We start from the raw sequence: 12,788 nt of genomic DNA on the forward strand, positions 1-12,788 counted from the left end.
AAGTTCTTTCTCGTATCGGAAAAGCTATCGAGAGTTATTTTCCAAATCACGTCATGTCTCTGGTCCACTTCGGAGGATGCAATCATGAGATGAAAAGCCTTGTTACCACGTCCATTGCTACTGTTCACCGACTTAAGATTACCTTTTCCTCCAGACGTTAGAGAACTTGCACCAACGAAGTGAAATAGCCTTTTTTCAGAACGCCTGTACATTGTGCTTTAGCAATAGTATTCACTTTTGATAGCGAAGGTGCGACCGAATAATGTCGCTTCATTTACCACGAGTAGGAGCCTTCCGAAATTGTCTTCATGTTTTACTTTCACTGCAATTACGATTCTGGCATGCATATTTAAGCTTGCCTTCTAACCCACTCCCCTCACTACTCTTGCATTCCAACCCCACCACATCGTATTGTCTGTGATCTTAGCAGCTTTCAAAGATGATACCTGGCATTGCGTACGTATAGATGAGCAGCAAGACAAATCGAAGTCCATCTACTGACGGTTGATAGCGAAGCCACCGCCGGAGAAGTCGTCGCCATCAAGGTTGGGCCAGCCAAAACAGTCTTTAGGATTCATGAAGATGCCCTATGCCGCGAGTCAGAGTACTTCCGTGCTGCCTACAATGGACGCTGGAAAGAGGCAGAAGAAGGACTAACATTGGATGACGTCGAAGCTGGAGTATTTAAGACCTTCGTGCACTGGTTGTACATGCAGCAACTCCCAAAACACGGAGATGTTATCTACGATGCAGATGTAGACCCAGAAGGTCCGGATTACAACGTGGAGTATGGCATGATGCTGCTCAAGGCATACGTCTTCGCAAACCGATTCCTCATCGCAGACTACGAGCGCATCGTTCATAATCTGTTCATCGACCACATTTTTGATTGTGAATGCGCAATGTACAAACAGATCATCTTCGCCTATGAGAACCTACCAAAAGACAGCCTGATCTTAGAACTCATGGTTGAAACGCAATGCGTGTACTGGTCCACGACGCTCGACAACGAGGTGGAAACGCAGAGCCGCCTTGATCTACCCAAAGAGTTCTTTATTTAGGTGATGGTCAGGTTTGCTGAGCTACGAGACCGCCACATCGGATCTAAAGAGTTCAAATTGGAGGATTTCTATATGAAGGGAGCTGATTGAGCTGAGTTGTTTGCAACTCGACCCCAACAAGTCCTCAAGGAAAACTTGCAGAAGATGGAAAGCCAGCGTATAGTTTCGGTACCATATCCACGCCTCTTGCAAGAGCTGCTCATGTGTAAACTAGAACCTTAGAACAAGAAAATGAACACCCCTATAGAAGACACAGACACTCAACATCACAAGAAAAAAAAGCTCCATTCGATACTAGGGTATAAGATGAAGAAGCAGTAAACCGTATGCCCGCGCATTCTCACATGCACCCCACCCCATACTAACGCCTCCCATCCAAGTCACTAGTATAAACCCCCCTGCCTTCCATGCTATTACTCCGAATATCGTAACACAGCCCAACCCCACAACGCCTACGTTGGTATCTCGGTTTCGTATCGTAACAATTCAGCACTGGTGCGCCTTCTTCCATCGGACCTAAACCTGCGCATTCGGCGCCGGCTTATCCTCGCGCTCTTCAACAATGGGGCTCGTAGGCGCCTCATCCTCATCACTTGCTTCCCTCGCGTCTTTCCACTCTGAGCTCTTTCGGCTGATTCTGGCGGGGCCCATGGGGTCGCGTGGGCTGGCGAGTGGGCTGGTAGGCGTGGCGCGCATGCTGCTGATACTATCAGTGCGGCCGTGGCCAAGGAGCCCACTGCGCACACTGAGTCCGTCGGCTTGTTTGGTCGCATAGTAGCTGTTGCGCTCGCTGGGTAGTACTGGCGCAGTGACACCGGACGCCGAGTAGACGCTCGCGCGCTCGGCATTTACGAAAGCACCGACGTTGCTTGGCCTGGTGGAGGGCGAGTATATGGTGTCTGGGTTGGCTGAGAGCACGCTAAGGGGTAGTGACTCGCGACTGCCTCCGTAATGCGACGAAGGGGCTAGTGCTCGCATCGAAGCATTGGTATCTACGGAGTTGCGACGGCGACGCTTCGAGGATGATGCGAGGGTGAGGATAGACGCGTTGTCGGTCAGGATGTTGTTGGCGGTAGCGCCCTGATATGAGTTGGGCTGCTGCTGGGGCGCCAGATGCGGCGGTATAGCTGACGGTGGCGGAGACGCGGGGAACTGATGCGAGAAGTGGACGGGCGTGGCGCTTGAGCTTGTCGCATTGTTCTGGTTCTGGGCCTGGCCAAGGTTAAGGACGTTTGAGGGCGCGGTTGATTGTATTGTCGTCAGAGTGGTGGTGAGGGAGTGTTCTGAGCCATTTGGCGACGAGAAAGTGCTGCCGCCGTTGACAAAGTTGCTGCCGCCTGTCTCTGCCTTTGATCTTGTGGAGTGCACGGTTTCAGGGACTGTGGCTACGGTAGGTGCTGTGGACTTGTTGCTCTTCTCTACACCTTGCCGCTGTCCGGCTGCGGGCTCCTCGATGGACGTGTAGCTGTCATGCGATCGCTGTGTGGCGGGAGTGGATACGGAGGAGTTGTCGGCTGGGGCTACATTGGTGTTGATGTAGCCAGACTCGGGATAGGGGTTGTTCTTCGCGGCGCCTTTCTTAACGGTGTTGCCCTTTTTGCCTGGGGCGTCGGACGATGAGGGCTTGAGATTGGCAAGACGCTTCATCCAACCCGCAAAGGGTCGTTTGCGCGGGTGTCGGTCTTTATATCGCGTTAGCATGCTGAGCATAATTTGGTCAAACGAGAGTGGAAGTGATGAGGGGAATATAATAATTTGGGTAGTTGTCTGAGGCAATGGCTGTGCTGGGCTAGTTCACCGTACCATGGGGTCTCGATGCAGCTTCAGCCGTGGCCATTATGCCGGCTGCCAAATATAGAGTGCCGCGGTGGTGAGTGAAGGAGGTCGTCGAGCTAGCAGTTAGGCGCGGGATGCCACGTTCGGTCTCGGAAGATTCCACGTCGAAATTACTGGAGGGCTGCAGGACTGGGGACGCGGCTGTTGGTTGGTAACTTAGTGTGTGCGCGCGTGTGTTGGAAAGCCAGCGCAGACGGGCGGAACGCGATTGTCGCGATGGTGTGACGGAGTACCGTATCGCTGTTTGTCTGCCAGATGAGGCGAGTGAAGCAGTGCGTCTTATGTGGATTACGCGGTTGGGGCCCGGCAATCTGCTGATGTGGAAAGGGCGAGGGAGTTGCTTGGTCGCTCATGCCTCCGGTTGGACCCTGACCCTTTTCCCCAGCGCACCTGCCGCCCGCCGCGCTAAGCTGCGATTTCCTTTCACGACACAGTGATTGCGTATGTTCTGTAGATCGACATGTAACCACCCGCCCTGCCTCCCCACTGACCTCGGAGCGACCCCTAAACATGCTCGCATGCGGGTTATCAAACAACGAGGGGGCGCCCACCGAACCTAACACTACGTCATGACCCGAAACACCCCAATTGGCGCCAACCATGCTATCCCCAATGCCTCGACCCAAACCATACTGCCCCTGCCTGAGCATGTCGTCGCCCAGATCAAGTCGTCAACGGCAATTGTTTCCCTCACCGGAGTTGTGCTGGAGCTGCTGAAGAATTCTCTGGACGCGAAAGCGACCAAGGTTGAAGCTGCGATCGACTTTGCGCGCGGCGGATGCTCGGTCGAAGATGACGGCCTCGGCATATCGCCCCTCGAGTTTCGCGAGGAAGGAGGCCTGGGCAAGCTCTACTGTATGTACATGCACCGAGAGCGCTGTAGATAGACCATTGACAGGCACAGGCACGTCCAAGTACCATGCAACTGAGCCCCTTCTTGGCCGCAATGGCACCTTCCTCGCGTCCCTCGCTACCATGTCCCTCTTGACCATCTCCTCGCACCATTATCAACACCGCTCGCACAATGCGATAACGTTTCACCAATCAAAAGCCGTGGAGAGGCAACTGCCGGCTTCGGCGCAGCACGAGATATCAGGCAGGCATGGCACCCGTGTCACCGTGCGGAACCTGTTCGGAAATCTGCCTGTGCGCGTCAAGCAGCGGTCGATCATAGCGGAGCAAAGAGCGGAGCATGACAGACTCTGGGATGGGCTGAAGAAGGACGTCACGAGTCTCTTGCTTAGCTGGCAGAGTCCCGTATCCATTCGTATTCGCGACAGCGAGAACAGGGTGGTTGTCAACCTCAGCATATCCAGCTCAGGGGCAACGGCACAGACTAAAGAGAGGGAGACGTCGAACACACGCTCTGCGCAGCTCTCATCACTCCTCAACGTTTTGACCCAGGCCAACTATATTGCCATTGACGAGTGGCCGTCGTGGGTACCAGCATCGGCTGCCACATCTGCCATTTCCATCAAAGGCGCCATATCATTAGACCCGGCACCTAGCAAGCATGTTCAGTTCATATCGCTCGGTATACGACCGCTGTGTGCGAACGCCGGCCACAACGAACTCTTCGATGCTGTCAACCGCCTCTTCGCTCTATCTAGCTTTGGCACTGTCGAGGATGATACCAACATTGATGAGTTGGAGAAACGGCGGCGACAGTCAGACAAGCGCTTCAAGCATGACGGGTACACTAACCGACAGCTCAAAGCACGCAAAGATGTCGACAGATATCCCATGTTCTACCTTCGCATCTCGTTGAAGGACGCCCATAGAAGAAGCGTCCCCGAAGAGCAGTTCCTCGGGGATGAGGCGAGCCTCCAAAGCGTGATGGAGGTGTTGGACGCGATGATAACTCAATGGTTATCAGTCCATCATTTTAGACCACGGCAACCTCGCAAGAAGCGTGGACGGCTCGATACGGCTTCTAGTGCTGCCGAGGGTCTCGCTGTAAGCAACTCATCATCCACGGAGGGTCGGACTACGTCCATGGCTTCGAATGGGCAATCTATCCGAAGCTGCTCCGCAACACCAAAGCCAGTCTCTACTTCGTCGCAGTCACTGAAGAGGAAGCGTCCAGACAAGACGGCGTCGCGCGAATTGTGCGAGAGGTCACGTCCTGGAGTCTTCGCAGAGTGGTCACGCATCAAAAGTGGAAAGCCTGAGTTCTTCAGCAGCGTTTCGACCGTGTCGAAATCTAAATCCGAATCAGATCTCGGTAAGGAAGTTAGTATGAGCACTTCGGCTGGCACAAACACCGAAGCATTTGCGAAGTTTGACGTACCGCCGCTATCGCAAGGTGCTTTGAGTGGGCAACGTCTTCTCGACGAAGCTTCCACGCCTACAGACTCTCTGGGTATCGAAAACAAGGAGAATGATGCTACTATTTTGTGGACAGACCCAACCACCAAGGAAGTACATCTACTAAACGCTCGAACAGGTTGCGCAGTGCCCGATGTTCGGCCGCGACCAACCACCGATTCTAATCCATCTACGTTCCACAACACGCAGGCATCTTCGAACAATTCGGTGCGATTACCAACACGAGCCTCGACGGCCGTACCTGGCAAAACGCCTTGGCTTGCCAATGTGCTAGACACGTGGGACAATCCAGTCTTCAAGCCAAGCGAGAAGCGTATACAACAGGCTGTATTACACGAAGACGAGTTTCGAGGGCACCGCTATTCTAGTCATGGTTGCTCCCGCATCGATATCGACAAGGCTTTCAACCAGGCTTCAGCAGGTGGCTCTAGTAGACTGTCGAGAGAGGGGTTACAGAACGCTCAGGTCATCGCACAGGTAGACAAGAAGTTCATTCTTGTCAAGATGAAAGATTCGACACAAGTGCAAGATGCGCGCTCAGGGCTTCTCGTGCTAATGGACCAGCACGCAGCAGACGAACGCGTACAGGTTGAGTCACTCCTAAGTCAGCTTTGCAATCCACTACAAGACGAAAAAGGGTATCAGACAAAGCTCGGCCACAGGGCGCAGGTAGCTTCTGTCGTGCTCGAGAAGCCGATGCAATTTGCAATCTCTTCCAAGGAACGAATACACTTCGCAACCCATGCCGTAAGATTCGCAGCATGGGGCATCCTCTACGACATCCTTGGAACGACGACCTCTTCAGCTGTTCCTGACACTGTCGATAGGGAAAAGCACGTTTTATCCGTCACTGGTCTTCCAACGGGTATATCGGAACGATGCAAAGCTGATCCCAAGGTCCTGATTTCTTTCCTCCGCTCAACGGTCTGGAAGTATGCAGAAGATCCGCATCTCGCTCCTTTGCCTACACCACTCACCTCATCACCGAGTAATCCCACCGATTGGGTCAGACGTCTAGCCACCTGTCCTCCAGGTCTTGTCGATCTCATCAATTCTCGTGCATGTCGCTCCGCTATTATGTTTAATGATGTGCTTAGTATTGAGGATTGTAAAGCTCTGGTGAGAAATCTGGCGAGTTGTGTGTTTCCGTTCATGTGTGCGCATGGACGGCCTAGCATGGTGCCGCTTATTGATTTGGGAGAGAGGGGGGAGTTTCCGGGTGGACTAGGTGCGCGCGATGAGAGTGTTGATGACGCAGGTTTTGTAGGGGCTTGGAAGAAGTGGAGGAAATGAATGTTAAAGTCGAGACTTGCTGTCAACCCTAGCGGGTAACCTCATGACACAGCTTGGCATCGTTCAGACAACGTGTTTTTATACCTGAGGTCCAAAGAAATGCTACGACAGACACGGTGATGCAATGTGCAGCTTGATTCTGCTCCAAGGCAGATGTATACACGGTGCGGAGCGCAGCGCGAGGTTTTCGCGCATGGCTAAGCTGAATTGGGTATGGTCTCTTTGTCTATCAAATCGTCTGGGAACAGCCGTGGAGCGTCAGCATCGCATTGCTGTTCGCCACCATCTTGTATCTTGCCTGCAACTTGATATTGATATATTGTGCAGAAAACCCAAGCAAAGATCCGGACGAGATTTCCATTCGCCCAAGTCTCATTCCATTTACCGACGCTGACATGGCAGAGTCGAGTCAATGTACGTCATGCGTAAACTTCTTGGACATGCATATCTCAGCAGCCAAGCCTCCACTCCGCTGCTGAAGATCCATTCCGCGGATAAAAGCGCATGAAGCTAGTCTCGTGACTTGAAGTTGAAGCGAGCTCTCACCTCAACGAGTGGTTCTTCATAGCCGAATTGAGTAACGATGCGCATGACACCCCGCGATTCGGGAGACGTTTTGCGGGGATTGATCGTTGGAAAAACGGAGAAGATGCAGCAATAAGAAGGCTTAAAATATGGTTGATGAATGTTGTATGCACCGGCCTACCGCATAACAGAATGTCGTTCAAAGAGAAGGACCTTGAAGCTGAGCGAAACGAGCATGTCAGTATTTTCCCAAGCCCTATCAAGCCTGAATGCTAACGACGAAAGATCTCGTTCGATGAGAAGAGCGATCGCGGTAAAGATGGCCGCATCAACATTGAGGATGTTGTCGATCAATCAAATGATACATCAGGACAAGCATCGTCGCCCTTCGAAAAGGATGACAAGGAAACCCGTCGCATTATCCGAAAGATAGATCTCAGACTCCTGCCAACACTTGCTGTCATCTATGCCTTTGCACTTATCGACCGCGTTAATCTTCCAAATGTACAGTGTACCCCTGTTGCGATCACAAGTCGTATTCTGATCCATAATCCAGGCGCGCATAGCAGGCATGGATGAGGACCTAGGCCTCTCTATCGGCTCACGTTATTCGATCCTCACGATGATCTTCTTCATCCCTTACATCATCTTCCAGTTCCCGTAAGCAGTGTCTCTTATAAACTGCATGTGAGACAACCACTGACCTCGTACACAATCTTTAGGGCCAACATCATCATCAGAAAACTTGGTCCCGCCGTATGGCTACCTTCTCTAGTCATCTGCTGGGGGGCTGTCACGATTGGCATAGGTTTTACGAATGATTGGACGCAGGCACTAGGCTGCAGAATCATCCTCGGCGTCCTGGAAGCAGGGTATTATCCAGGTTGTGTCTTCCTGCTAAGCTGTTGGTACGTGAGATTTGAGGTACAGAAGAGGTTCAGTGGATTCTATCTGCTAGCCCTTCTTGCAAGTGGTTTCTCGAATATCCTTGCTTGGGGACTAAGCGAGATGAGAGGCCTTGGAGGTCTAAACGGATGGCAATGGATATTCGCTATAGTAAAGTCAAGTTCCTACCTACTGCCATCAACCGCTAACCCATCTGAAGGAGGGCGCCATCACTGTCCTACTCGGCTTCATGGGTTTCGTAACAATAATCGACTTTCCCGATAAAGCCAGCCAGCCTAGCCCAATAACAAAGCGCCCTTTCTTAACCTCTGCGGAAGCCAACATAATTCTTGCCCGTATTCAACGCGATCGCGGTGATGCCGTCGCCGATAAGCTTACCTGGTCAACCATCTCAACGCATCTCCGCGATTGGAAGATCTGGGAGTTTGCCTGGCTCTACTTCCTCAACAACGTCGTCGCATACAGCTGGGGGTATTTCTTACCCATCATTCTACGCAACGACATGAAATACTCCGTCGCTATGAGTCAGATCCTGTCTTTCCCGCCATACGTGCTGGCTGCAGCTTGGATGTTCGCCACAGCATGGGTTGCCGACCGGTACAGGATGCGTGGTGCAATCATTATATTCAACTGTGCATGGGCTGTCTTGGGAGTATGCATGATGGCATTCCTCAGCAACGCTCGTGCAAGATATGCCGGAGTCTTCTTAGGTGTTAGTGGAGCGAATGCGAATGTGCCCAGCTTGTTGAGTTATATGCATAACAACATCGTGGGTCAGATGAAGAGAAGCGTTGCTAGTGCGCTATTGATTGGAGGCGGAGCCTGTGGAGGTATTGCAGCATCGAATATCTTTCGACAACAAGATGCGCCAAAGTACACGTAAGTTCCATCCACCAGAGATATGCCAGAACACGAGGCTGACCGAAGCAGACCTGCCATGGCTGTTGTGATTGCGACTCAAGTTCTGACCATAGTCCACGTGCTTAAGAACTTTTGGGTGTACTCACGAGCGAATCGCCAGGCAGATCGAGGCGAGAGGATCTTGGAGGGACAAGAGGGCTTCCGACAAACGCTGTAGATATTGCTACCGTACTTGCGATCGCTCTGACGACCTAATATGAAAATTTTGACGATATGCCGCTACGCTATGCTATGCCATGCTATGATATCAAACTCAACAAATGGTGCGTGATGCGACAGCTTTCTTTCACAAGAACATCCCGCTTTCCACATACGAACTGACACTATCCCATCAGCCTCCGCCTCCTCCCACTGTCGACCTGAACAGTATTGTCTGGCCCGATACTGATACTCAAACTGCTAGTATCATCCTCGCTTCCAGCCCTCCTCCTGTCTCGGTCTCTGCCGCTCACAGTCTGACTCTTACTCCTCTCGGGTTGTATGACCAGCCATGTCGAGCCTCCGCCTTCGTGCTCTTGTTCCATGAGCTGTAGTTGTGGACCTCCGCCCCTTTCGTCTCCTCTCCGCATCTCCCTATCACCTCGTCTCACGTCGGTCTCGCTCAGTCCTCGGTCGTTGCGGCCGCGCTCTCTACTCGGTTTCGGAGCTTTGGAGGGTGGTGGGGGAGGGAAAAGGGTGTGGAATTTGGCAGTCTTGAGGGGCATCGTAGTGAGGGATGTAGGTAGTGGTAGGGATTCGATGAGGGTTAGCTTCTCTAGTGGTATGGTTGTGAGAAGGGAGGCGGGCAAGTCGACGGGTGAGCATGCGACTATCGCGTGCCGTAGATGGGTATTGGATGCGAAGAATGATAGGTTTTCTGTGTTTCGTTAGCGATTTTATGTTCTCTTCCCCTGAGCATCCATAGATACATACCTCGAACCTTTCGTCCCGCTCCGCCTTCCTTGCCTACTCCGGTGTCTATCCAGTCGAAGCTGGTTATCCTTCCACAGAAGCCAGTGGAGAAAGCTCGCAGCTGGCCCAGGTTCCGCACCTTGTCAAGCCGTACAAGGTAGTTCGCCATGCCTTCTAAGTTGGCATATACGCGCACAATGATGTCTAGTGAGTCGGCATCATCCGGGAACTGTTCACGCAGGTATTCCCGAATTCGGATGTTTAGTTCATCTGCTAATGACTCCCCACCTTGAGCTTTGCGTGTTATGTATTTATCGTGGAACTAGGATCATCAGTTAGAATATGCGGTCGGCAGCGGCATTATTGTGCATACCAGGAACCCCTCCGCATCGGCGTCTATAAGCACCAGCACGAACGGCCGTTTGGCTTGTGACTGCACTAGAGCTTCTTCCTTCGCCTTGGACTCTGCCAGCTGACCTTGCATCGTCCGCGTGACATCTGCTATTTCCGCCTGCAATGTCCGTCGGACATTTTGTTCGGAGCCAAGGTCGAGTTCACATTGTGCGAGGCGTGCTTCTGTCTTCTCGAGTTTGTCGAGGAGTTCCTATTTCACCGTCAAAACCCCCTCCTCACCTCCAAGACGCCGTCAGTAGCATACCTCGATAAGCTCACATCTCTTCTCCTCGAGGATCCTAAACTGCGTCAACCGATCGCGAAACGTCATCGGAGGTGGGGCAGGCGGGCCCGCAACAACTAATTCCGCCATCTTCAAAGTGGGCGGATGTCACACAGTCACAAAAGGCAGGAAGTTACCAAACGACAAAAGATCTGGGGATCCTAACATTTAAGAAGACGCGTTGTTTTGGGCTCCCGCGCAGCGCTAGCTAGCTGTTTTGCATGTGCATGGCCCAAAAGTACGGTGACGCCGGTGGTGCGAAAGATGGCAGGTGCTGATTGGCCGGGTATGTGGGGAGAGTTGGGCTGATACGCTGCCTTGGGGTTAGAAGACACCGGAATCAAAGAGAAAGTCGTGAGCTGGCGGGCTGTGTTCTAGTCACGGATACAATCAGTGTGGCATGCATCATGCGGCGCGAGCCGCAATGGGTCGTGTGTGAGGCGGAGATGGAGGGGTGATGGGGGCTCTGGAGGGGGTGTGAGGGGCATGTTCTTCGCCTTGTTAGTCCCTCGTTTTTCGAAACATACATCACATTACTTCTTTGTCTAATCATGCCTAAGTGTTGCTGCCTCTGGGATCCGTTCTGTTGTCTATCTACGAGATTGCAGCTCTCTGAAACCCCCCGGACCTTATTCATGGCTCACTTATCGACAGGCTCGCCAGTCGCATGACCTGGATAATTTCGGTATCTGGTATGGAAACTGTCATCAACGTGCGACGGTCAATTTTGCCTCCAGACGTGCGAGGTAGCTTGTTTCAAATGACAGCGCATATCGGGCGCATATAGACTGGGAGGTTGAGACCGAGGAGTAACTCTCGTAGATATCTGCGCGATTTCACGCTGGGTGCCTCGTTCATGACAACAAAAACCTGGATCTGTGGCTCGTCCTGCTCATTGTCACTCTTGGAAACTACAACCGCCTCCGCCACTGGCCCGCTCCCCTGGTCGACGATAGTTCGTGAGATCTCTACCAGCTCAATGTGAAATCCGCTGATGTGCGCGATCGACTGGTTCAAATGTCGAAACACCACAGAACGCACCCCAGTTTCGTTGATAGACCCCCAGTCACCGGTCCGAAAGCACCTTGACCTGGTGTCTGAATATGTCCGGAAACTATTGTCATCGTCTTCAGAACCGAAGTAGGCAAGGCCAACGAATACGACTAGGTTGCGTTTGCGGTCTTCGCGAATAACTAGTATCAGGTCTTGCGCATGCCCGAATTACATGTCGGTAGCCCGGGTGGTTACGTTTGCATTGGCGATCCAACCGAAGGTGACCTAGTGAAGCGGTGTTTGACGGGAGGTATTGAAGTCGGACAGTAAACTCTTGACTGGCTCATGCACATACTACCTGGACAGGTCCATAGTCGTGGATACCAGTAAGCTGTGAAAGTAAGATCTGGAGCGCAGCCAAACCGAAATTCACCCCTGAAACATCATTGTTATCACACAGGCACCCGATATCAAAGGACAGGCTTGCGGATATGATGCACCTGAAGCGATGGAAAGCAGGAACGGCATCAGGGTTACGGAAACCAAGAGTCGCAAATGGTAACACTGGCAAGGAGGGACAATCTCTCGTGTGAGCCTTCCACTCGCGTATACCAGAGATTGGTAAAGGCGCTATCCTGAAGGCAAAACTGCTTTCTAGAGCAGTAGTCGAATTGTCTGGGCTCTCAGGGATCGTCGATAGTGGTACAGATAGCGAATAGTTGGTGCTGAGAGGCGTCCTGCGAGGTCGAGTAGGGGTGTTAAGTTCTTCGGGATGCGATTCAGGCGATGAAGATAAGAGAGGATCTTCGTCGATGTCATCGTAGTACCTATTCATCCTAGCCAAGAGACAGATATCGGAACCAGACAGTGAGAAGCGCTTTGAAGATGATCCCAAGGCGCACGGCCGGGATTTTCGGAACGCTTTGGATGTCCAGACAGAAACTCGTCATTCGGGTTTCCTTAGTAGCCCGAGCAATCGTGCAACATATAGTAAAGCAACTGTACGAAGTCTTTTTATTTTATTTGCAGCGACCATATGACCATCGACTACTCTTACAAGCCGCATAGCTCTAGGGCTTTGCTATAAAAACCACAATGTATCCAATGCCAATCTCTGAATCCCACAAAATCAGTAACATGAGTAACTCCAGTAGCATCCTCACATCTGGCGACATGAGTGCTCATACCGATGCTCTAGCAATTACCGAAACACCTGGGAAGTTGAATAAGCTTTCTTTCACCCTTCAGGCACCATCCTCCATGTACCCGAGCTTATACAAACATACAGCAAGTAATATGATTCAGGCTCTGGGGTTCGGCGTCTCGGTTCGGGTCTCTGAAACATTGTCGTGACATTC

At 52.0% G+C, this 12,788-nt stretch overlaps 5 protein-coding genes across 5 annotated transcripts; 3 read left to right on the top strand and 2 right to left on the bottom strand.

The window, feature by feature from the left end:
• Positions 1–439: 439 nt before the first annotated feature.
• On the top strand, positions 440–1,061 carry AA0111_g4607 (hypothetical protein; the record flags this gene model as incomplete). The annotated part of the gene is made up of 2 exons (XM_028650629.1): positions 440–456; positions 512–1,061. 2 exons carry the CDS (start codon positions 440–442, stop codon positions 1,059–1,061), a joined length of 567 nt encoding a protein of 188 aa, XP_028507865.1.
• Positions 1,062–1,577: 516 nt separating this feature from the next.
• AA0111_g4608 (hypothetical protein) lies at positions 1,578–2,762 on the bottom strand (the record flags this gene model as incomplete). The annotated part of the gene is made up of 1 exon (XM_028650630.1): positions 1,578–2,762. The coding sequence occupies one exon, from the start codon at positions 2,760–2,762 to the stop codon at positions 1,578–1,580; it is 1,185 nt and encodes a 394-aa protein (XP_028507861.1).
• Positions 2,763–3,466: 704 nt separating this feature from the next.
• Positions 3,467–6,518, top strand: AA0111_g4609 (hypothetical protein; the record flags this gene model as incomplete). Its single annotated transcript, XM_028650631.1, has 2 exons — positions 3,467–3,752; positions 3,802–6,518. The coding sequence occupies 2 exons, from the start codon at positions 3,467–3,469 to the stop codon at positions 6,516–6,518; spliced, it is 3,003 nt and encodes a 1,000-aa protein (XP_028507862.1).
• Positions 6,519–7,235: 717 nt separating this feature from the next.
• AA0111_g4610 (hypothetical protein) lies at positions 7,236–9,027 on the top strand (the record flags this gene model as incomplete). The annotated part of the gene is made up of 6 exons (XM_028650633.1): positions 7,236–7,280; positions 7,329–7,547; positions 7,600–7,703; positions 7,766–8,099; positions 8,149–8,828; positions 8,880–9,027. 6 exons carry the CDS (start codon positions 7,236–7,238, stop codon positions 9,025–9,027), a joined length of 1,530 nt encoding a protein of 509 aa, XP_028508192.1.
• Positions 9,028–9,193: 166 nt separating this feature from the next.
• AA0111_g4611 (hypothetical protein) lies at positions 9,194–10,527 on the bottom strand (the record flags this gene model as incomplete). Its single annotated transcript, XM_028650634.1, has 4 exons — positions 9,194–9,726; positions 9,783–10,083; positions 10,135–10,365; positions 10,420–10,527. The coding sequence occupies 4 exons, from the start codon at positions 10,525–10,527 to the stop codon at positions 9,194–9,196; spliced, it is 1,173 nt and encodes a 390-aa protein (XP_028508191.1).
• Positions 10,528–12,788: the final 2,261 nt, after the last annotated feature.

The sequence above is a fragment of the Alternaria arborescens genome (assembly GCF_004154835.1).
Source record: "Alternaria arborescens strain FERA 675 chromosome Unknown contig_8, whole genome shotgun sequence".
Lineage (NCBI taxonomy): Eukaryota > Fungi > Ascomycota > Dothideomycetes > Pleosporales > Pleosporaceae > Alternaria > Alternaria arborescens.